This window comes from Conger conger, chromosome 14 (assembly GCF_963514075.1).
Source record: "Conger conger chromosome 14, fConCon1.1, whole genome shotgun sequence".
Taxonomy (NCBI): Eukaryota; Metazoa; Chordata; class Actinopteri; order Anguilliformes; family Congridae; genus Conger; species Conger conger.
In genome coordinates, this window is record NC_083773.1 from 33355732 (window position 1) to 33378870 (window position 23139).

At 50.2% G+C, this 23139-nt stretch overlaps 1 protein-coding gene across 1 annotated transcript; it reads right to left on the reverse strand.

Moving 5' to 3' along the window:
- Positions 1–220: 220 nt before the first annotated feature.
- On the reverse strand, positions 221–22820 carry LOC133109451 (bromodomain adjacent to zinc finger domain protein 2A-like). Its single transcript, XM_061218773.1, has 27 exons — positions 22656–22820; positions 21069–21198; positions 19643–20611; positions 18819–19484; positions 18030–18200; positions 17351–17632; positions 16510–16564; positions 15956–16064; positions 14881–14982; positions 13748–13973; positions 13532–13593; positions 12896–13210; positions 12037–12288; positions 11339–11553; positions 10977–11051; positions 10526–10676; positions 10269–10331; positions 10049–10193; positions 8543–8976; positions 6895–7114; positions 6325–6480; positions 6079–6236; positions 5156–5439; positions 4399–4522; positions 3792–4021; positions 3180–3323; positions 221–2801 (listed from the first exon to the last, which is right to left on the reverse strand). Exons 2-27 carry the CDS (start codon positions 21196–21198, stop codon positions 2645–2647), a joined length of 5895 nt encoding a protein of 1964 aa, XP_061074757.1. The 5' UTR covers positions 22656–22820; the 3' UTR covers positions 221–2644.
- Positions 22821–23139: the final 319 nt, after the last annotated feature.

Consider the following 23139-nt stretch of genomic DNA (forward strand, 5'->3'; position numbering starts at 1 on the left):
TGTTTGAGAGCCCCAGAATAAAACAAGGGTACTACCCTTTAATGTGAAGGTGCATGCTAAGTAGTGGAGATCATGCAGTGCTTATTTAAATGCTTTAATCCTCACGTACTGTAGGCCCTTTAACATAGTTCCTTGTGTATGAGCAATCTGCACTTCTAACTAACCAGAAACTACTGCAGCGTGCCTTCATTCCAAGAAATAAAGAAGGTGACAGAACCACTACTAGACACACTTTATTTCTCTCACAGTACATTCTACAAATGCCCAGGTGTTACATCTGTATTCATGGTCAGGAAATGCACAGCTGTTACACAACATTGGCATAACGTTCTGCAAACGCACAGCTGCTACATCACGCTCGTATAACATTCTCAAATCCATACAATGTTCTGCGAACGCGAAGGTGTCATCACATTCGTATGCGGTCCCCTACCCCGTTTACCCCCAGATTTGAAATTGTCGACCGTACAGGATCACTCAACACTCACTCATCACCATGGACCTGGGAGAGCGCAGACCTGCAACAGTCAAGCCCTGGCACTGGTCACACAAGCAGGGCTTGCACAGGTACGAGCTGGATGCAGACACCTTGTGTGCAGGTGCAATATCAACCCGTAGGGGTCACTACAAAAGGCTATTGGCTACCATTGGCTCCCAAAGGCTACTAGAAAACAAGTAAGATGCAGATCATTGCCAAACAAACCCTCCCTCGCCCAGGGCACCTCTGATGCCAAGAACGGATCACCCTGTGGGGGTACCGGCCACAGCCGGCCCTGCCTGGGCCTGGATCTGATCCCGGACTCTGGGGCCCATCCATGCACTAGAACAACAGTGCCTTAACCAGATGGGCCACCCAGCAGCCCAAGAGAGTTTTTTTAATACCTCGTAAAAATTATATTGGTCCTAAAAATATAGAATGGAATACATTTAGTCAAAAAATAGTACATTATTAAAATCGACAGACCACCACATTTTGGTTTTCAGAAAAAAAGACATCCCTTTAGTGTTACAAAAGGACACATCAGTATTTTATTTATTTATTTTTTTTAAACCAGTGTAAGAAAGTTTAAACACCCGATAAACTGTAGAGAGCTTTCAGGTTCTTCCACAAACCTTGATAAAATCAGTGCAGGTTTACGGTAAGGAAAAGAAAAAGGAAAAATGTACATGGAATAAAAATTTTAAAAAAAGTAAACACCACAAATCAAAGTGGAGACTAGTAGAAGCCACCCTTGTCTGTTACGAGAGGAGAACAATATGAAGGAAACGCTAAAGAGAAGCACTGCTGAGCCACGTTATGGCTCTCTGTACTGAGGCTGCAGCCCTCCTCTACAGTACCAACATGCCCCCCCTCTGCTGGCTTCCACGGACACCACTCAAAGCCTCCGAAGCCAAAGCCAGTGTAGAAACTACGATCTCACCCGAGGGACTGCCAGAAATCAAAAAAAAAAAAATTGGGATTGGACCAGACATTTTACTTCACTCCCAACAGCAGCTTTAATGCATCTGTAAAAGTTGGCTCTAAAACACATTATTTCAATTCTCTATTGCAAGAAAAGCTGGGAATCTACACTTGTTTCATTAAAAACTATTGTTGAATAATGCCACTAAAGCAAAATTTAAAAAATGTAAAAGAGACTTAAAATTATACTATATGAAACCAGAACAAGACCTAAAACATAGAGAAGCTAAACGAAAAAAGCAGAGGAAATAAAATACCTGCAGTATGAGCACCAAACCAGAGGACTGGGAAAGAACAAACTCTTCAAGTTCATGAGAACATTCCAGATAAAGCAGCAATGGCGTTTCACAGAATCGAATCGCCTGACTGAACAAATCATTTCTGTTCCACCAGTCATTTAAAGAATCCATAATATTTGTTCTGTGCATGTTCGCAATGACCCATTGCTATAGGAAAACTCAGCCAAGCAATGTACAATGTGTGGGTGCACACACACACGCACATACACGGACAAAATGCTTTTAGCCTTTAAGACCACAACATTATATTTTCAGTAGAAGGCACTAACGTGGACCCAGTACGACAGGCAGCCAATTCTGACTGAAGCCATACTCGAGGATAGGAGCTCATTTAAAGAGTTTTGGTTTCAAACAGTTTTGGGGTCCAGTGAAGTAGACTTTGATTCATCAGCAGTGTAACCCGATCACAGAAAAAAAACATATTCCTGAATATAATCCCTGATTTATCATGGTAAGTCTAGAATCTATAAAGATGTGGTTGGGGGAACAAAATGGGAAGAGGAACAAAATCTGTCCATGTTTGCAGAAAGCAGAGGCTCCAGTAGCAGATCAGCTGGTAATGACGAACAGCAGAGGCAAAGGAGATCCAGAGGTCCCACAAGAGCTCTTCACAGCCAGGAGGCCGGCCCTCCACACCCAGGCAGGAGGCCCTCCACACCCAGCCAGGAGGCCCTCCACACCCAGCCAGGAGGCCCTCCACACCCAGGCAGGAGGCCCTCACACGCAGGCAGGAGGCCCTCACACGCAGGCAGGAGGCCCTCCACACCCAGCCAGGAGGCCCTCCACACCCAGCCAGGAGGCCCTCCACACCCAGCCAGGAGGCCCTCACACGCAGGCAGGAGGCCCTCACACGCAGGCAGGAGGCCCGCACACCCAGGCCCTGCTACTGGTCTTTGTGGTAGAACTCAGCCCAGCGGCTCTCGAAGAAGCGTTTCATGGAGTGACCGGCCGCCCCCACCTCCGACGTGTCCTCGTTAAAGAGCTCACAGTTGCTGAAGACCAGCCGGGCGTCGGCTGCGAAGTCCTCACTGCTGCAGTACCTGGGGAGGGGAGAGAGACGGGGGTGAGGCGGGAGTGAGACGGGTTAGGCTAAAATCCTGGCCCATTCTCAGGGGCTTAACCACTTCAATGATTCACCAAAACAATCCTATTTACAATCAAGACATTAATGTAACTTGTCCATTTATGGGTCATAAAAACTCATTCCAACCAATTCTTCCACCTTTTTGCATATTAATGTGCCCCTAATAGACTGATTACACAAAATCTGTCATCACTGTCAGTAAGGGAAGACCGATACACTTTATTCAAGAGCAAATTGTCTAATAGACATTTCTAAAACATTCCTAAATGAAGCATGTGAAGGCCATAGTGAAGGCCATGGCACTAGGTCAGGGGGACGGTTGAGGAGCCCTCACCCTCCTTGGAGCAGACGCTGCCTCATAGTGAGGAAGTCCATGGGGTTCTTGATGACGCGGCGGTAACCAGGGACGTATCGGGGGTTAACGGGCTCCAGGAAGGGCCAGGCATCGGTGTGAGCCTCCATCTCCATCAGGATGATCCTGCAACACGGGCAGGTGTTAGACTCCTGTCACCTTTACCCTTACCATGATCTCTACCAATCCTCTCCACTCTCCCAACAATCGCCCTACCCTCAACTCCACCCTCCACAAAGGGTTGTGGTTTGGGGGATAGGTAACGGTTTGAGAGGGACATACTCACAGTAGGTGAGGATGTGAGGTCGGGTTGGTTGCGGGCGGGGAGTGAGAGTAGGTAACCGTGTCAGAGGGACATACTCGCAGTAGGTGAGGATGTGAGGTCGGGTTGGTTACGGGCGGGGAGTGAGAGTAGGTAACCGTGTCAGAGGGACATACTCGCAGTAGGTGAGGATGTGAGGTCGGGTTGGTTGCGGGCGGGGAGTGAGAGTAGGTAACCGTGTCAGAGGGACATACTCGCAGTAGGTGAGGATGTGAGGTCGGGTTGGTTGCGGGCGGGGAGTGAGAGTAGGTAACCGTGTCAGAGGGACATACTCGCAGTAGGTGAGGTCCGGTTGGTTGCGGGTGTTCACGCGACGGCGTTTGGCAGGAGAGACGCTGTCCCCTGAGAAGCGGGCGTAAGAGGAGAAGCTCTGCTCGTCCTTGCGGCCCCCCGCCCTCCTGCGGGGGTCTTCCTCGTCCGAGCTGCCCGGGTCAGCACCCCCGGGGTTCTTCCTGCGCACGCGGGACTTCTGCTTTGGAGGATGATGCTGCTCACCGTTAGCCTGAGGGAGGGAAGCTCACAGTTACACAATCTGTTTTTCCTATTAGCTGTTGTGATGCTAGGTTGCCCATGTAAAACTAGCCCGCACCGGTATGGGCCCGGTTTGTGAAACGTGACATGGGGATCATAACTGTGCCACCCACACCTATGAGATGAACAGTACATCTGAGGACAAGTGACCATTTTATATCCTACAGGTTACACTGTACTACAGGAGAGCCAGCGACCATTTTATACCCTACTGCTCACACAGTACAGCAGAAGAACCAGAGCCACCACCTTACACCTCTTGCCGTCTCCAGGCCATACAGTATATACACCCCACGGGCAGGAGGGAGGGTGCAGGAAAGCAAGGGGAAGGGAATGGGTGTGACTCACTGATCTCTCCCAGGCAATGGCGTGCTCCAACTGCATTAAGCACAGGGCGAGCTGGGCAGAGCTACGGCAGCGATCCAGGGCCTGGCGCCACGCCCGCAAACGCAGGGTGATCTCGCTCTCCACACTGCATGAGGGAACACGCACGCACACGCACGCACGCGCACGCACGCACACGAACACACACGAACACACACGCACACACACGCACACACACGCACACACACGCACACACACGCACACACACGCACACACACACACACGCACACACATATGAAAACGGACACATATATATGAACCCACACTGCTCAGAAAAATCCACATACACGCACATGCACTCTGTTCAGACAAATCCACACAAACACTACCAGTATGATTTATTTCAGGTGAATGTACATTCTGTAGTCTGCAAGGAGGAACCCGAGACAGTGCTTTTTCACTCAGTAAAACCTGAAGCCACAGCAACGCTATGAATGCAAAGTGCTAGCGCCACCTGCTGGAGATGACGATAACCACTGGATGAGATCTCCTAGTTACTCAAAGCCCATGGGAATTGTGTGACTCTCCATGCTCATATTTTCTTTATTCTTTATTTCAGTATAATTTCTATTCTTAATTAATTTGCAAGTGGAGCGTATTGGTCAGGATTGAAAAGTGTTGCCACTGTGCTTCTCCTACAGTTTGATGAGCCTAGCTACAACAAACAAATATCCAGTTAGCTAGTGTTAGGCATGCAGAGTTTTTTTGACCATTAGCGCACCTCTCCAGGTCCTGCGGGACGCTCTCCCCAGGGAGCGGGGTGAGGGGCGCTAGCCGCATCACCTCCCCCGGGCTCCACAGCGGCTCCTTCAGGTAGCAGCGCTCCAGAGCGCGCTCCAGCCCGCCCAGCCGCTGCACCGCCAGGTCCAGGGGGTTGCCGGGCAGCCGCAGGAAGTGACACCACTCCTTCTTGGGCCTCACGATCCAGTCGTCCTCAGGGTCCGGCTCGTGCTCGTGGTACTGCAGGTCCTCCCGTGAGGAGTCCGGCTCCGGCAGGGCCCAGCCCTGTCCACACGCCAGCGGTTATTACAGTACTACAAACAACGGTACCGCACGCGCGCGCGCACGCGCACACACACGCACACACACGCACGCACACATCACACCCCACACGCGCGCGCACACGCACACACACGCACGCACACATCACACCCCACACGCGCGCGCACACGCACGGCAGACAGAGACGCGCACGCGCACACAACATCACACCGCACACATCGCGCACGCACACGCACGCCAGCGGTTATTACAGTACTACAAAACAACGGTACCACACACACACGCACACACACATCACACACCACACAACATCACACCGCACACACACACACACACACACACACCACATCACAACACACACACACACACACACACCACATCACACCGCACATCACACCGCACATCACACCGCACATTACACCGCACATCACACCGCACATCACACCGCACATCACACCGCACACACACACACACTGCACACACACACAGTAGAGACACCTGTCGGACACTGCCATTGAATGATTGGACATTATTATACAACACACCCACAGCAACATACAATATTACACAATATCAGAGGCACTATTCCTCTCAACTAAACCCAAGCGAGATTGACTGGGTCCTGCCACTTGACGTTCTCACCTTGACGTGCAGTTGGGCCGCCAGGACCCTCTTCTCCAGGTCCTCCACCCACTGCAGCACGCTGAGGTCGGCCTGCATGGCTCTGCCCTCCCCATCCCACACCTGGGCCAGGGCCTGCGACGCCCCACCTGCCGCGGTTTCCTCCCGGAACATGGGATCTGCGGAAACAGGACACCCCGGCTCCAGTCAAGCCCCCTCGACACAGGCCAGACAGCCGGGCGGAAGGCTGGTCGGGACGGGCCTTACCGCGGGGCAGCTGGGCACACAGCTCGGAGAGGTACTCGCTGTGCTTGCTCAGGTGTTTGTGCAGAGCCTTCTCCCTGATGCCCCGGGGGTGCAGGGCCTTCAGCAGGGCCTCCAGCTCCTCAGGGCCCCTCACCCACCACCAGCCGCGCACCATCCCTGTGTACACACAAGCACAGGGTCTCCAAGGGCTCCTACAGCCTGCCTCTACGCTGAGCTTCTGCCGATACCCATCCTAACGCCAAGGGTAAACAAAGCGGTTTCATGCAGCCCAGAGAGCAGGGGTAGAAACCACCTATTCACCCGGTTACTAGTGCTCCAACAACAATATCCACTGCAACTCGTTTGCACTTTCTGGAATGCTGTTAATTTTGAGTCGGCCCCTGCTTGCTACAACCATTTCACGTAATTTGCTAATGAATAGTAGAACAGCCAATTTCTCTGCATACGTTTGGGGGTGCGGCCGTTGACAAAGCTTCTTTACACAGAACGCGCAGCTGCAGAAACGCATTCAGTGAAAGAAACAGGAAGCCTCTGGGGGTGTAAGAAGCGGGACTGGGAGGCTGCTCTGACCTGCGGGTATGGGCCTGGTGACCAGCTGAGAGAGGTACTGCTGCTCGATCTGACGCAGGAGCGTGGAGGAGGGCCGCCCGCGCCGCCTAGGGCCCCCCGGCAGGCAGACCGCACTGCCCCTCCTGCCCCGGCCCCGGCCCCGGCCCCTACCCCGGCCCCTGCCCCGGCCCCTGAGCGGGGTGGAGCACAGCTGGGAGGGAGAGTGCGATTCCAGGAACAGCTGCAGGAACAAACAATGCAATGACAAAGGGGGTTGGGACAAGATGAGGTAAAAAAAAAAAAAAACAATAAAATATGATTTTCTCAGTTGGTAAAGGGATGCGCTTTCATGAATAGCCTAGTAGAGCTGGATGGGCAACCACCATCTAAAGCTCAACCCAGATAAGATGGAGGTGATCTTCATCCCTGCTTTAACCTCTCCCTTCTCTGATTTCGCCATCTCACTAGGGGATACCACAGTGACCTCATCCCCTAGTGCAGGAAACCATGGAGTGGTGATGGACAACAGGCTATCCTTCTCCAAGAACATCGCTACGGTGACCCGGGCGTGCAGGTTCTTCCTGTACAACATCCGGAGAATCCGACTCTTTCTCACCACCTACTCCACTCAGCTCCTTGTTCAAGCAATGGTCCTGTCCCGCCTGGACTATTGCAATTCTCTGCTGGCTGGCCTTCCAGCATCTGCCATCAGACCCCTACAACTCATCCAGAATGCTGCAGCCCGTCTGGTATTCAATGTTCCCAGACATTCACATGTCACCCCCCTGCTCCGCAACCTCCACAGGCTGCCTGTTATGGCTCGCATCAAATTTAAAACTTTGGTGCTCGTATACCAGGCAGTTAAAGGATCAGCCCCTGTGTATATTCAATCCCTTATCAAGACCTATACACCAACATGACCCCTCCGTTCTGCCACTTCGTGCCGTCTGGCGCCTCCCCCTCGCCACACCTGCACTTCACGCTCACAACTGCTGTCTGTCCTGGTCCCACGGTGGTGGAATGACCTCCCGGTGAATGTCAGAACGGCAGAGTCCCTGACCTCCTTCAAGTGCAGACTGAAGACCCATCTCTTCAGGCTACACCTTTCCCTCCCCAACTCACAATCACTGTGATTAGCCTTAGACCGTAATGGCACTTATGTATAGATATCATTACTGTTATAGGTATTGTTGTTTTTATTGACTGTTGTTGTATTCTAGCTGCCAACAGTGGTATGCTAGTTTGAATGTTGATTGTACTCTTCAAGGGTTCTGAATTTCTGCATGTTTACACTAGGACTCGGAACAGTACTGTCCTCTCAGGTCTACTTTTGCACTTGTTCTTGTGATTGATTTGCACTTTGTTGTACGTCGCTCTGGATAAGAGCGTCTGCTAAATGCCACGTAATGTAATGTAATGTAGTAGCCTAGCGCAGGAATCATCAAATCCGGTCCTTTAAACAAAATCCAGCCCTGGTCTATACTTTTTTTTTAAAATCCTGGATTATTAACTGAATAAATATTGCCACCACTTGGCCAGCCTGTCTTCACACCTGACTCCCAGGCAAAGGGAGGGTGAAAAACCAGCAGTTCTCCGCCCACGAGGGCCAACGTTCGATGATCCCTGGCCCAGCGGACATCGGTGGCGCTGATTGGTGGACAGGCCTCACCTGGTAAGGTGAGGTGGGATGATCGGCCGTGGCCCCAGGGGTCCGGGCGGGGTCAGGGGAAGGCAGGGCGGGGTCGCAGGGGGTTTTGGGCAGCAGGTTGAACCACAGGCCCTGCCTCTCGGCCTCCTCCTTCACGCTGTCCCCGGCGGGGGGTTTGGCGGCGGCCTCCTCCTGGCGGCCGGCCTTGCTGCCGCGGCGACGGCGGCTCTTGGCGGCCCGCAGGTGCAGCTCCAGCTCGGGCTTGATCTTCCGCGGCCGGCCCCGCCCACTGGGGCTGCTCATGAGGGACGCGGGGCCCGGGAGGGGCTGGGCCTCCGCAGGGACCGGCGGGGGCTCAGGTTTGGGCTCGGGTTTGGGCTCGGGTTTGGGCTCCTTCTTAACGGGGGCGAGGTCCGGGACGGCCTCCTCGGACACGGATACGCCTCCCTGGCAACCTGCAGGACAGACGTCAGGTTCGGGAGAAAGGAGCGTCACGCATGAATAATGTCATTCGGCTGACACTCTTATCCAGAGCGACGTACAGTTGATTAGACTAAGCAGGAGACAAACCTCCCCTGGAGCAATGCAGGGTTAAGGGCCTTGCTCAAGGGCCCAACGGCTGTGCGGATCTTATTGTGGCTACACGGGGATCGAACCACCGACCTTGCGGGTCCCAGTCGTGTACCTTAACCACCACGCATCATGCTAGAATGCTATGACGATATGGATATGAATATCACAACAAACATTATACAACCACAAGAGTTTGTAGTTTCTGCACAAAAGCAACCCAATAAAGTGGAATCCAATCCAAGGCCAGCCCAGTTCCAGGCAATATTACAGCGGTAATTCGGTTAGCTAGCATGATATCCCATAAATACATTCTGAGAAATGAGAATCTGTAAAGGTCGCCGTCAAAGCGGAGTATCTAACCACAGCTGCAGGGTCTCAGCATGATTAACGTGTGATCGTACTGTTGGTAACACAAAGTTTTACCAAATAATTAAAGTGACCGTTTTCTCAGGAAGCAGCAAATCCGATGTTTGTGTCTTGAGTCAGGAAAGTATTTATTGCAGGAAGCCAGCATGCAGGATTCACACAAAAGTATCCATCGAACCATTGGAGTTTGGGGACTTTATACAAGTACATTTGCATGTATTCAAATTTGGGTGCTAAATACAGTGTGACCTCTGATTGGTCATTCGTTATACAGGGTTGCCCTATAGGCTGCAATTTCTACCGCTGTGTTTTATTGGTTGTCTGTAAAACAATGGAAGCTTCCTGCGGACATTAACATGCATATGTGAAGTTTTTGTAATACACAAATCTGTCTGTCTCCCAACAGTACACACACAGAAATAGGTGCCACAACTATTCTGCTAGCGGCAACAATAATGTGAATATGGGAGACATGACTGGTAGATGACCAGAACAAGACTCAAAACTTAGCGTCTCTGTTTAAAGGCGAGAGAGAATTAACGTCCCTCTATGCACCAAGACACCCCCCCGAAGAGGACCCGTACCCACCCAAGATCTCCTCCGACCCCTCCACCAGGACGGCACCGATGTGGGGCAGGACATGGTACCGGCGCCGGTACCGGTCCTCTCCCAGGAAGACCGCGCGCAAGGAGTGGGACGCATGCAGCAGCTTCTTACGGAAGAACACCTGCCGCTGGAGAACGAAGAAACGACGTTATTACCAACCCGAAACTCCAGAGCCGAAACGCGGAGAAGAACGGGGCGTTACCTTGGTCAGCTTATCGATCTGTCGTTCAAGGTCAGCCACGCTGGCGGAGGAAGCACTCTCACTCTGACGGGAGAATAAGAGTACATATGATGTATGCATTTTTTTCCATGTTTGTCATTTTTACAGGGAAAGGCCGCTCGTATTTGGAAAGCGCTTTTCATAGAGAGATCCACACTAAAAGCAATGCAGATAAAAGCTTAAATTTGGCAAAAGGTGAACCAACTGAAAAGAGAAAGCGGTAAAAGAACATTCCCCACCTGCCCGCGCTGGGCCTCCCGTTTGGGGGTGCAGTGGCTCCTCTCCAGGCTGCTGCCGCTTTCCTCCAGGCCCAGGGTCTCCTCGGCCCTGGAGGTGCCCCCCTGCTCCTCTGCCGAGCAGCCAGTCTGCTGGGCCAGCGCCGCCTTCAGCCTGGGCACACAGAGCTGGGGAATGAGGGCACTACCATGGCACATTCAGTGCCAATGCGGACCACTCAGGCTGCAGTGTGCCAACACAGACCACTTGGCACGAATGCCCCAATACAGGCCAATCTGAGCTACCGCCCCAATACAGAAACCTTTCAGTGCGACTGAGCTAATATAGCCCTATGGCCCTTTCAGTGCCAATACAGACCACCCAGTGTTAGAGCACGAATATGGTCAGGATTTATTTCTAGCAAATATCTCCAACCCAAGGGCTAGTGTTGACAGTGACTAACTTCAAGCTTACTTGCGTATCTTTCCTTCCATTATCCACTTGTTCTTCCTGAAGGTAGCCATTTTCTCCAGCGTGCTATCCAAATCCCTAAAGTGGGTAGAAAAGGAATGCGCAACGATGCCATGAGCTACGAACACACCGAGCATGCAGTATTTTATAAAAAGATAAATATTACATCCACAAACACCCCCATTAGCCCATGTACCTTGAGCTTTGCTAGTTATACATTTTGTGAAGAGATGCCATCATGGCCCTCTGGTACAGACTGATGGAGGTAGACAGAGAGAGGGACAGAAAGAGGTGTGGAGATGGGAGGAAGGTGTGGAGATGCCACAGAAAGCCCTGTTTCCTGGCGTTCTGGAAGGAGCTCTCACTTGGTGACGATGCTGCCGCCGTTGAGCTCCTCCACCAGAAAGGCCAGCATGGCGGCCTTAGCGTCCGGGCTGTGGGCCTGGAACGGCCTGGAGCTCAGGCTGGCGCACACGGCCGGCTCAAAGCCACGCGATTCCAGAAAGATCCGCAGCCCCTCCGACACACTGCTGGGGTTCAGCTCCAGTTCCCCCAGCCGCTCCCCGAGAATCTTCACCGACTGCAGAGAGGTTCACAAGACAGACATGCATCCATAACCATTCATATGTGACAATTGTTTTTGGAATACGAGATGAGAAAGTCAACCACTGGGGGTCAGTTTAAGGACAATATGAATATTAACACTCAGTCATATAAATAACAGCGCAATCAAGCCGGGATGGATACGTTTCCCCACACCAGTGGGTGAATTAAAGCCTCCCCACTTGAGTCACCATTTTAGTCACAAAGTATTTAAAAATCATGAAATCAATGCAGTGGTACGAACAGCACACAGGCACACCAGTCAGGTGGAAGGGTTACAGAGTCAGGCAGAAGGGTTACAGAGTCAGGCGGAAGGGTTACAGAGTCAGGGTTACAGAGTCAGGCGGAAGGGTTACAGAGTCAGGTGGAAGGGTTACAGAGTCAGGTGGAAGGGTTACAGAGTCAGGCGGAAGGGTTACAGAGTCAGGCGGAAGAACACAGTTGGGGACAGGGGCCTCACCTGGTAGTGGGAGGGCAGGCCCGGGTGGTGAAGCGCAGCCTGCACTAGCTGCACCAGCAGGTCCAGGAGCTCAGCCTCGCTGCCCAGGCCCAGGAGCCCCTCCTGCAGGGTGGCCAGGCTAGGCACGTCCCCCGACAGCTGGAGCCCCAGCACCTTCCCGTAGCTGTGCAGGAATTCCACCACCAGGAGGCAGTGTGCGAAGGCGCGGCCTGGGAGCACGAGGCCCGGCACGCAGGGCAGCTCCGGCAGGGGCTGGGAAAGAGGAGTCAACACCCGTCACACCCAGCTCCTAAAGGAGTCAACACCCCTCACACCCAGCTCCTAAAGGAGTCAATACACCCCTCACACCCAGCTCCTAAAGGAGTCAACACACCCGTCACACCCAGCTCCTAAAGGAGTCAACACCCCTCATACACAGCTCCTAAAGGAGTCAATACACCTCTCACACCCAGCTCCTAATGGAGTCAACACCCGTCACACCCAGCTCCTAAAGGAGTTAATACACCCCTCACACCCAGCTCCTAAAGGAGTCAATACACCTCTCTCAGCCAGCTCCTAAAGGAGTCAACACCCCTCACACTCAGCTCCTAAAGGAGTCAACACCCCTCACACCCAGCTCCTAAAGGAGTCAACACCCCTCACACCCAGCTCCAAAATGAGTCAATTATCATAACCATCTCTTAAAGGAATTGTCAGCAATATAACAGCGTGCCGGAAATGAATTGCCCTCTACTTTCTTCACTACATTACCAGCACGTTGCTTGAATAAGAGCAATCCAATTATGTCTCGTCTCCGGTTCCAGAACATGCCAGCGGCCGAGGACGGAGGACTCGGGGTCACATGATCGCGGCAGCTCACCTGGTGGTCGCTGAGGCACATGTCCTCCGTGGGCTTCTTCAGCTCCTCCAGGAAGAACTTCTGCCTGTGCCGCTCCTCCAGGTGCCTCTGCACCTGCGCCCGCCTCTCCGTCTGCCTCCTGGCCACCTCCGCGGCCACGACCTGGGCCTCCTCTGCCCGGGCCTTGGCCAGCGCCTTCGCCTCGCTCCGCACCAAGCTCACACGTTTCCCCCGGCCGGGGGTCTGCCCGCACGCCCAGCCCCTCTGCTCCAGCGGACCGGCTCCATGGAAGGTGGCACCCGGCTCCCCCCACTCCTGATCTGGCCCTTTGGCCTTCTGCAGCCGGGAGGAGAGAAAGAGCCAGGGCCTGACTTTGTGTTTCCTCCTTTGCTTTACTCCCTGCCTTGGGGTATGAAACGCTGCTTCCTCAAGAGTAGGGCGGCCCGTAGCGTAGTGGTTATGGTACGTGACTGGGACCCACAAGGTCAGTGGTTCGACCCCTGGTGTAGCCACACAGCTGTTGGGCCCTTGAGCAAGGCCCTTAACCCTGCATTGCTCCAGGGGAGGATCGTCTCCTGCTTAGTCTAATCAACTGCACGTCGCTCTGGATAAGAGCGTCTACCAAATGCCAATAATGTAATGTACTGCGCTCTCTACCTTTCTCTTCATCCTCCTCTTGATTTTCTTCAGTTTCTCCTTCTCTTCTTCAGTGAGAATTTCTTAAACAAAACAAAACAAAAAAAAGTTTGATTAAAATATTCAATTATATTACTACAAAGACATGAGCAGTGTTCACACACCTCCAACCACATAATCTGAGAGCAGATAGCCAGTGGCTTCATGGAAGGCAGGCGGGTGTAGACGTCAGCTTACCGCGAGCCTCCAGTTTGAGCAGCAGCCTGGGGTCCAGCTTCCTCAGCAGATCCAGGGTTCTGGCATTGGGGGGCCGCCCGGGGCGTCTGGCAGGGCTGCCCGGGGCCCGGCGGCCGCGGGATCGGGGCCTCTCCCGCTCAGGATTCGGGGGCCGGCCACGCCTCCCAGTGATGGCCATGATGATGGAGGGCACCTCCTCGTGGGCCAGGAGGAGCCACTGCGAGCCCTGCAGGATGCAAGCACAAACACGCGTGAACTCGCTCACTCTCGCTCACTCTCGCTCACTCTCGCTCGCTCACTCTCGCTCACTCTCGCTCACTCTCGCTCACTCTCGCTCACTCTCGCTCACTCTCGCTCACTCACTCTCGCTCACTCACTCTCGCTCACTCACTCTCGCTCACTCACTCTCGCTCACTCACTCTCGCTCACTCACTCTCGCTCACTCACTCTCGCTCACTCTCAATCTACAGACTCACTGCACATCATTTACACAAACTCACCTATACATACCCAGTTAGTATATAAACCCAGACAAACACCCAGGCTTATTAACTGGTGCTCAAGTCAAGTCAAACCATATTTTTAAAAGAAAAATTTTAAAAAAAACATACAGCCCTCTATAAAAGTATTGAACCAGCAAAGATAATACAGTGAATACATTTGGGGTTGAGATAAAAAGATGAACATGAGATAAGAGTTCAGAATTTCCCCTCTTTTCTAAGCTTCAAAATGACTTGCTGTTCGCCCAGACAGTTCTCTGGTCTTCATGTTGGTTTATCTTTTCTAAGACAAATGCAGTCTTCACATGCAAAACCCAAGGCCAAAACGCAGTAGAGTAGATAATCCATACTATTTATTGTTTCACCAATTAATCTAACAGGACGCATGCGGGCAACAAGAAACACCTGTCAATCACGTTATAATACTTTTGCTCAGCTAAAGATTGGGTGGTCTGATACAAAAGGTGATATGTTCCAAACAGATCAACCAGGAAATAAAAATGAAATTCAGATCAGTCATCTCATGTACATCTTTTGACCTCAAACTCAATTGCCTTCAGTGCATAGCAAAAATAAAGGAATTGAACTAGCTGCACCAATACTTATGAAGGGGACTGCATTTCCCATACTGACCTGGGCAGTTTCCTGCTCTTCAAAGAAGTCTCCAACCGGCATGCGCGGGCTGAAGCTGAAGTGTTCCCTGGACACCACACCGCCCTGCTGCCTCTGCAGATACTGTCACACACACACACACACAAACACTCACTCAGACTGACACACGAGACACACTGCACATATTCAACACCATGTTCCCTGGACACCACACCCCCTGCTGCCTCTTCAGATACTCACTCTCTCACACACTCTCACACACTCTCACACACTCTCACACACTCTCACACACTCTCACACACTCTCACACACTGCACATATTCAACACCATGTTCCCTGGACAGCGTGGCGGCGGCGCCTCACTCACATGGTTTTAGTGCACACATGAAAAAAAAAAACCAGGAAATTCAATTCACACTTTATTAATCTGCCTTTTTGTTTACTGCACAGTTTTTCAGATGATCATATCTGCATTTGAGTATTCAATTCTTCCATAATGAATTCTTCCGTGGTGCAGTGTGTAGCGTGTAGCGGTCTTGCACGGTCTGCAGTGTTGCGCAGTGTACAGTGGTGTTGCACGGTTTGCATTGTTGTGCAGTGTACAGTGGTGTTGCGCGGTTTGCAGTGTTGTGCAGTGTACAGTGGAGTTGCACGGTTTGCAGTGTTGTGCAGTGTACAGTTGTGTTGCGCGGTTTGCAGTGTTGTGCAGTGTACAGTGGAGTTGCACGGTTTGCAGTGTTGTGCAGTGTACAGTTGTGTTGCGCGGTTTGCAGTATTGTGCAGTGTACAGTGGAGTTGCACGGTCTGCAGTGTTGTGCAGTGTACAGTTGAGTTGCACGGTTTGCAGTATTGTGCAGTGTACAGTGGAGTTGCACGGTCTGCAGTGTTGTGCAGTGTACAGTTGAGTTGCACGGTTTGCAGTGTTGTGCAGCGTACAGTGGAGTTGCACGGTTTGCAGTGTTGTGCAGTGTACAGTTGAGTTGCACGGTTTGCAGTGTTGTGCAGTGTAGTGGTGCTGCACGGTCTGCAGTGTTGTGCAGTGTAGTGGTGCTGCACGGTCTGCAGTGCGGTGCACAGTACAGCTCACTGCACATACCTTGATGACTTCAGGAAACTGCTTCATCCTCTTGCCGCAGGGGCTGTAGTACCAGGTCTCCCCCTTCAGCCGATTCTCACACCTGCGCACCCGGACTTCCCGTTTCCACCTGCCACAAACACCAACCTCACGCTTCTGCACCCAACCTCCAGTCTCTCCCTGGGACCAGGCCAGCGATGTCCATGTGTATACTGCAACACTCATATTCTCACTGGAAGTTTCTAAAAGAATGCCAGGTATGTTCCAGCGCGATGCTTTAAAATACTTTTTGGCACCAAGTAACCACTATTGGCAGCCTTCCTGCACAGGGTAATACGTGCCTATCTGATCAGTCTTGTATATCAGTATAAATTCCTGCCAAAGGACAGGCAGGTTGTCATAGAACAGGATTTTTACAATTGAAAAGAACACGCGGGACTCCCCTGACTCTATGAAATATTATGAAATAGCTCAAAATGGAAACCTGCAACCTGGCAGGAGTGTAAATTCCCCATGTCCGTGGTACAGGAGGGTTATGAGCTCAGAGAATGGCCAATCTCAGAAGACTACATTACCCATGCATCAGGGGGAAATACACTTGCTCCTCAGTGGCTATCCTCCTCCTGGGGCCTGCGAATAGAACAGGATTTCACAATCATAATAATACTCAAAGTATCAGAACTCTGAAAGGTCAAAGTTGAACCATCGGTCACCTGCATACGGTTGAGGAGGCAGGGTAGAGAAACTGAGCATTAGCACGAGAATATTGACTTTATGATTGACACTGCAAATGAAAAATCAGTGCTGTAACTAACTGGTCAAATTTGGAGTGGGAACCAGATGCGAGGGTCACCAATTCATATTTTTTCTCTTAATGGCAAACATAATATTAAGGAAATTACAACAGGAATTGTCCCCAACCTAGATTTATACAATAAATGTATTTAAACAATGTCATTGTACAGCTACAGGTTTCTTAAAAACCCATTCTACAGTACTCAAACTCATTAAACATCACTTCTTTTGGCACCCTTAAGCATTAACTGGGCCCTTTACTGCTGCCTACTTCCCAGAAGCCACCGAATCAAATTAAAATATCACTAGCCACATTATCTGATCTCGAGGTTACCCATGTCAAAGTTGCCATTGTTAGCAGTTTGCCTCACACATGCAGAAGTATTCAAATACTGCCTGTGTATTAAAAACACCCAGTGAAAAATGATACAATCTTGCGGTCACACCTGGATACTCCTACCACAGGATTTATTTGGCGTTTCTCATAAACTTTGTTTTGGCTGACATTTTAAGTTGTGTCTACTTTGCTCTATACATTTCACCATACAGTTATTCTTACTTTTACCATTATATCATCGTTAATAACGGCTGCCTTAACGGTGTCAGTCCCATTTCACTCACCATGAGTCACAGATACCTCTTCTTCCTCTTCATTTGAGTTGTCTTCAATTTTCACCTCCATTTTGGGCATTTTAGATCTTTTCTTGGCCCTCTTGGCCTTGGGTCTGGCTGGGAGGGGGCCGGGGGAGGGCGGGTAAGGGTGGGAGCAGAAGGGATCTTGGCAGTTGGAGGGTGAGGATGGGAGCGCTGCTGTGGCCGAGGCGGGAGTTTCGTCTTCAGAGTGGTCCAGAGGTCCAGACCTGTCATCCGTGTCACCTTTACTCTCCTTTTCACACAGTGAACCTATGAAATGTGACATTTCCCGATTATAGGAGTATTAGTTATTAAAAAATAATCATTTTCTTTGCACACACACACACACACACACACACACACACACACACACACACACACACACGATGAGATAACTATGGGGGAAAGGCTGCATGACTAGAAAAAGATGCTAAATGTGCAAGACAAGTTAGCCCCTTCTGTAGAGCCCTCTGGTTTAACACAAGCCTGAAAACAACATGCCCAAAATAAAATGGTTACTATTCTTGGATCCTATTGACTACAGGCATAATTTGTTTCAATATGCACTTGCAAGTTTGTGTCTACAACCAAAGTCATGCCTTAACGGCCTTAACGGTGTCATCGGAGAAACTCGGAGGTGAGGTGTTAGGCGTGCAGTCTGGGTTACCAGGACTGGCAGGGGCGTGGGAGGCAGAGTCTTCCTCTGCTGAAGTTCCAGTGCTGGAGGCTGGAGAATGGCGCGGCTCCTTCTGCGTGTCCTCCGTACAGACTCCCACCGCTGCACTCACAGCCGAGCCTGGGGCCTCCCGCACACCCCCATGCTCCTCCAGCTCACAATCTGAGGACAGAGGTGTTGGCTATTGAACCGAGAGACCTGCATCGCAACTACTGAGGAAATAAGCAAGCAAATGAGTGGACACCCATACAAACACCAACCACATCTCAGTAACCGATTTTAGGCAAAAATGCAACTTAACGTTAAGACCTTGTCCAATGCTGATTTATAGATAAAGTGACCGCAAGCTTGTTGATGGGTCCACTCATTTCGTAAGAGGACAGGAGGTGTGGTATCTGTAGGTGCAGATATATTTGATATTTGCCAGAACTTCAGAGCAGAATATTTCATGGGAATCTGAGAATTTCAGCCGGCAAGTCTGGTGCGACACTGACACTGAGTAGTCCTCTGGCAGTCGGAGGGTTGCCAGTTTAATCCGACCCTGGGTGTGTCGAAGTGTCCCTGAGCAAGACACCTAACCCCTAATTGCTCCTGACAAGCTGGTTGGTGTCTTGCATGGCGGCCAACTGCTGTTTGTGTTCGAGTGTGTGTATGAATGGGCGAATGAGAAGCATCAATTGTATAGAGTACAATAAGAACAGAGTGCAAAATGTTTCACAATGTATGAATAAACCTCAACTGTGTTTCAGGGGAAAAACAAACCAAGAGCCAACTACTCACTGTTGGACGGGGGCAGGGTGGAGACCGTGCGGTCAGAGTGTGGGGGTCTGTCTTCCATGTCATCACTGAGGGACACCAGGTGTGGAGGACTTCCGTCAGAATCTTCCACGGTGGAGATCCCGTTTGCAGTTTCTTCATCCTCCGAGACGCTCTCGTGGATGCGGTCTGGGTAACCGCTCTTCTGGGGGACGCAGGTTGAACGTCCTGGGGGTTTGTACCCGGAGGATGCCATAGGACCGTTTTGGGTTTCCGCCAGGCCCGAAGCCCAAGAACGGAACTGTGGGGCACTGGCCTCCACCTCCCTGCCAAGGTTCGTGTTGGATACCTCCTGTTTGCTACCGGTTGCTAGGGAAGTCTCTACCATTGCTAAAGAAGAGTCGGAGGGCGGAGCAAATCCCGGCTGATTTGGCGTTCCATGCGTGGATTCTGTCTCGGCGGGTGGAGCAAAAGGAAACGGCGGGTCCCTCGATGCGACCCACTGGCTCACGGAGGCTCCGCCATAATCCACAAAGGCCTGCTGAACCTGGGAGTGGCAGGGAGAGGTGGGGAGAGGAGCAGGGGCCTCAACAGGAAACCCCTCAATCTTGGGACGTCGCTGGGTGACAGAAAACTGCTCACTGCCACCGGAGCAACCATCCACCTTGCTGTACCCCTCATTCACATGCCCTAGAGAACAACACAAGACTACTGAGATGAAGAAACATACTACGAAACATATTACCTACCAATTACACTAAAATTACACTCAAGGCTGTGGAGCTCATGAGCAGAATGGCAAATAAAATTCTTCCTTTACTCTGATCAGTGTCCACTGAAAGGCTTACCGTTACTCTGGCTGAATGCCGGCGTCACTGTGCGGGTTAGGGAGCCATTGCTGGTTAGGGGGGTGCCGCTCTGCAGTGCAGGAGATGGAATCTGCTCAGACAGGTGGCTGGTGGACGCCTCCTGGCCCAGGTTGTGTTGTTGAGGGCTATTGGTTTGGGGAGCATAGCTCTGAGAAAAAGGGGGCAACTCCTGAGCTGGTGGGTGTGAGGGGTGAGACGCCAGCTGGTGGAAGCAGGAAACCCCACTGAACATCATTCCATGATGCTGCTGGTGTTGTTGGGATGGTTGGTCCTGGTGTTGATGCTGAGGTGATTGTTGGTTGTGTTGTTGGGATGGTGGTTCATGGAATGCTTCGTGCGGATGCTGCTGGAATGGTTGCTGTTCATGTTGTTGCTGGGATGGATGCCGTCGTTGCTGTTGGGATGGTTGGTGGTGTTGCTGCGGGGACGGTTGGTGGTGATGCTGCGGGGACGGTTGGTGGTGTTGCAGTTGTTGTTGCTGGTATGGCTGGTGTCGTTGTTGGGATGGCTGGCGTTTGTTTTGCAGATGATGCTGCTGTCCCTGCAGGTTGTGGTGGTGCTGTTGGGGCGCTGCACTGAGGGGAGGCTGACTCTGGGAGGCCCCGTGCGAGCTGTACTCCATGGGCTTTGGGGAACTGCCATGCTGCTGGGCAGGAGTACCCTGGTTCCAGTACCCACCCTTCCCCACCGTAACATTAGGCGGGCAGGAGGCCACCAGCCCACCGCTCAGCTGGGATTGTCCGTGTTCCTGCGACTGCAGCAGGCTGGCTCTGGGCCCCATACTGGTTGGGGGACTGTACTGCTGCTGTTCCCACAGGTAGTCATATTCAAGTTTGCTGTGGTGGCCGTGATGGCCAACGTGAGTGTACGGTGTGGAAGGAAGGGGGGAGGGCTGGCTGGGGCCCTTCACAGTAGTGATGTCGTTAACATTCATCTGACCATTCACATCTGAAAGAATCAACAATATTTTATTTTATTTTTAAAAAGGGAGACCAAATTTTCTCTTGAGCCTAGGTACAAATAATGGTGTAACACTTTCATTCTAATAACCACACATTCAGTTTAGATTGGTTTTTCAATTTATTTTTGTCACTTGATTTAACAAAGTTAAATGTGTTTAGGTGTCTCCTAAAAGGCCAACCCCACATCACCAAATAAATGGTGGGAAAAGCATGGTGGGAAACATTGGCAGTTGCCACAAGGGCCTGTTCTAGAACATGGCAACAGCGCTGGACGAGACGGCTCTGGTAAACAGAATGCACATGATCACACATCCAATGATACAGTGAATACACTTGATCAGAGAAACATTTACAATTAACCAAATATGAGAACACATCGAACTGTTTAAGTTGTTAGCTTGGTTGAACAACCATACGGAGAGAAGCATGAAAGAGAAGCTCACTTTTCAATGGTGGTAGGAGGCTTATGGAGGACCCGTTAGTGTCGTGCGATCCCCCTGAGGAAAGTGTAGTCCCTGAGTTTGTTGAAACAGGCGGGTGGCTGACAAAGTTAAAATGATTATCCGATTCCATCTGCAGAAGAATGTACAATGCGTGTTATTTATCAACTTCCTTGCGAGTTCTACAGACCAAAATGAAGGGGAAAGCCTTCATTTAATTTATTTGCATTGAAAGCAACAAGCTTTGAGTTAATGAAACAAGTCTAGCTTCAAAATGAATTCTAGATTCGAGTAAAAATCAAGACAAAGAGCTGCATCACGTTACCACGCATGGAGGCTAGAGCTACAAAAAAATGTTACTATTCTCTTCACAGTTCACATTTAGACACGTGCATAGAGAACAACAGAGAGAAAGTTCGTGTTAGTTAATGCAAGTCAATACTCAAGCGATGAGGAACACGTTTTTCTGAAAAGCAATCTTGTTAAATGGTTTGCGGACATAGTTCATATTAGCGAATTATCTTTGTTTCACCAGGTAGTTTAAGATTAATTAGCTACGTTTGCTCGGTAACGTTAGTGTAAATATGCAGCGACACCGTTGGTAAGACTAATATAGAGTGCAAGGGGTGATATAACGAAAGTAAATTCATCCATATATACTCGAACTTAACTTACCTTTTATTTTCCAAGATGAAAACTAAACTAGTTTGCTTTGCTACCTAACATTGCTATCAAAACACGGGCATGTATATGTTTAGCAAATCGGAAATCAAAGCAGTTGACTGGACAAGGTTAAATACATTTTTTTTTTTTTACGTGCATGTTTAACGTTAGCTAGCTATTCTTCTAGCTCATTCCGGAGAAAACGTTAAGCTAGCTAGCTAGCTAGCTAGTTGGTATAATTCCAGTAGCTAGCTCTAGCTAATCGTGCATGATGGCTGCTTTTGCCACTAACTAGCCAACGAGGCTAACGACGTTAGCCAACTTTCATTCAAACTTGACAGTTAGCCAGCTAGGCAACAAATGAACGGACTAGTGACGCTGTTTAGACAAACAAATGGTAATTCACAGTACGTACTTAAGTAAGTACTTAATATTTGGCCATCGCACGGAGCACTTTTTCAACGTTAATACCATGCTAGGCTAACATTCAGCAAATAATCCCGTTCAATAACTAACGTCCTAAACTAATTCGACAAGAAGAATGTCTGAAATCGTACCCAACTATTCATCGATCTTAGGTCGATCACTAGTTAATTACTTTGATGAATGGTCAGCTTCATAATTCGGCCAGGCCCCTCCTAGATAACGACAGATCCAAGTTTATTTAAATAGTTGTGAAAGTTAATAAAATGCTAACGTTATTTCCACATCAACTTAAACTAATGTTACACTTGTCAGGGAATTTTTAAAAACGTTTCAGTTCAACCATAAACTATTAACCAAGAATCAATCATTTATTTCACTATGGACAAATTGGATACTCCTCTTTTGTTTAATAAACTCGCTGCTTCACTGATGCAGTTGAGAAATTTGCAAACGGCAAACATAGCAACACGCTAAAAAGTTTTCATACCAAAAATACCAGACCTTATAATCCTTGATTTCGAAAGACAGAAATTTCTTGAATGTTCTTGGTTGGCGAAATATGTTTATGTTTGTGCAGATGATGCAAATAATAAACAGGTAACGAACCTTTGGGTTTCATTATTAGCAAACATGGCTGGCTTACTAAAGTGCAGCCATCATCATTGAAAAGAAAGAAATCGACTCGAGGAAGTGAGAATGGTGGTGGTGTACAGTCGGGAGTAAAGGCAGCCCTGGGTCCTAGAGCCGACCTCAGTGCAATCGTAGCCTACCTGGGATGATGGAGAGTTGGCCGGTCAATCCGATAAAACATGCCATTTCGTCCTCTAAACTATGCATGCATAGATTTTTTTGCGTACCTTTTTTTTTGCTGTTGTTTTTGTTGCGCTGAGAGCTTGAGAGCTCAAGGTTGCTGTGGCTGATCCAGGAGAGGCGTACCTGTCTCACAGCCTCGGACATCTCCGTTGACCATAATCCCCAGAAAATC

What these genes read in the sequence shown, in the direction of transcription:
- LOC133109451 (XM_061218773.1), bottom strand. Translation starts at nt 21,198, where the DNA reads ATGGAATCGGATAATCATTTTAACTTTGTCAGCCACCCGCCTGTTTCA. An exon ending in AGAGGAGGATGAAGAGAAAG is followed by an intron (nt 13,211 to 13,531) that starts GTAGAGAGCGCA and finishes TCCCGGCTGCAG; the next exon opens with AAGGCCAAAGGGCCAGATCA. An exon ending in TGTGCCTCAGCGACCACCAG is followed by an intron (nt 12,289 to 12,895) that starts GTGAGCTGCCGC and finishes CCTCTTTCCCAG; the next exon opens with CCCCTGCCGGAGCTGCCCTG.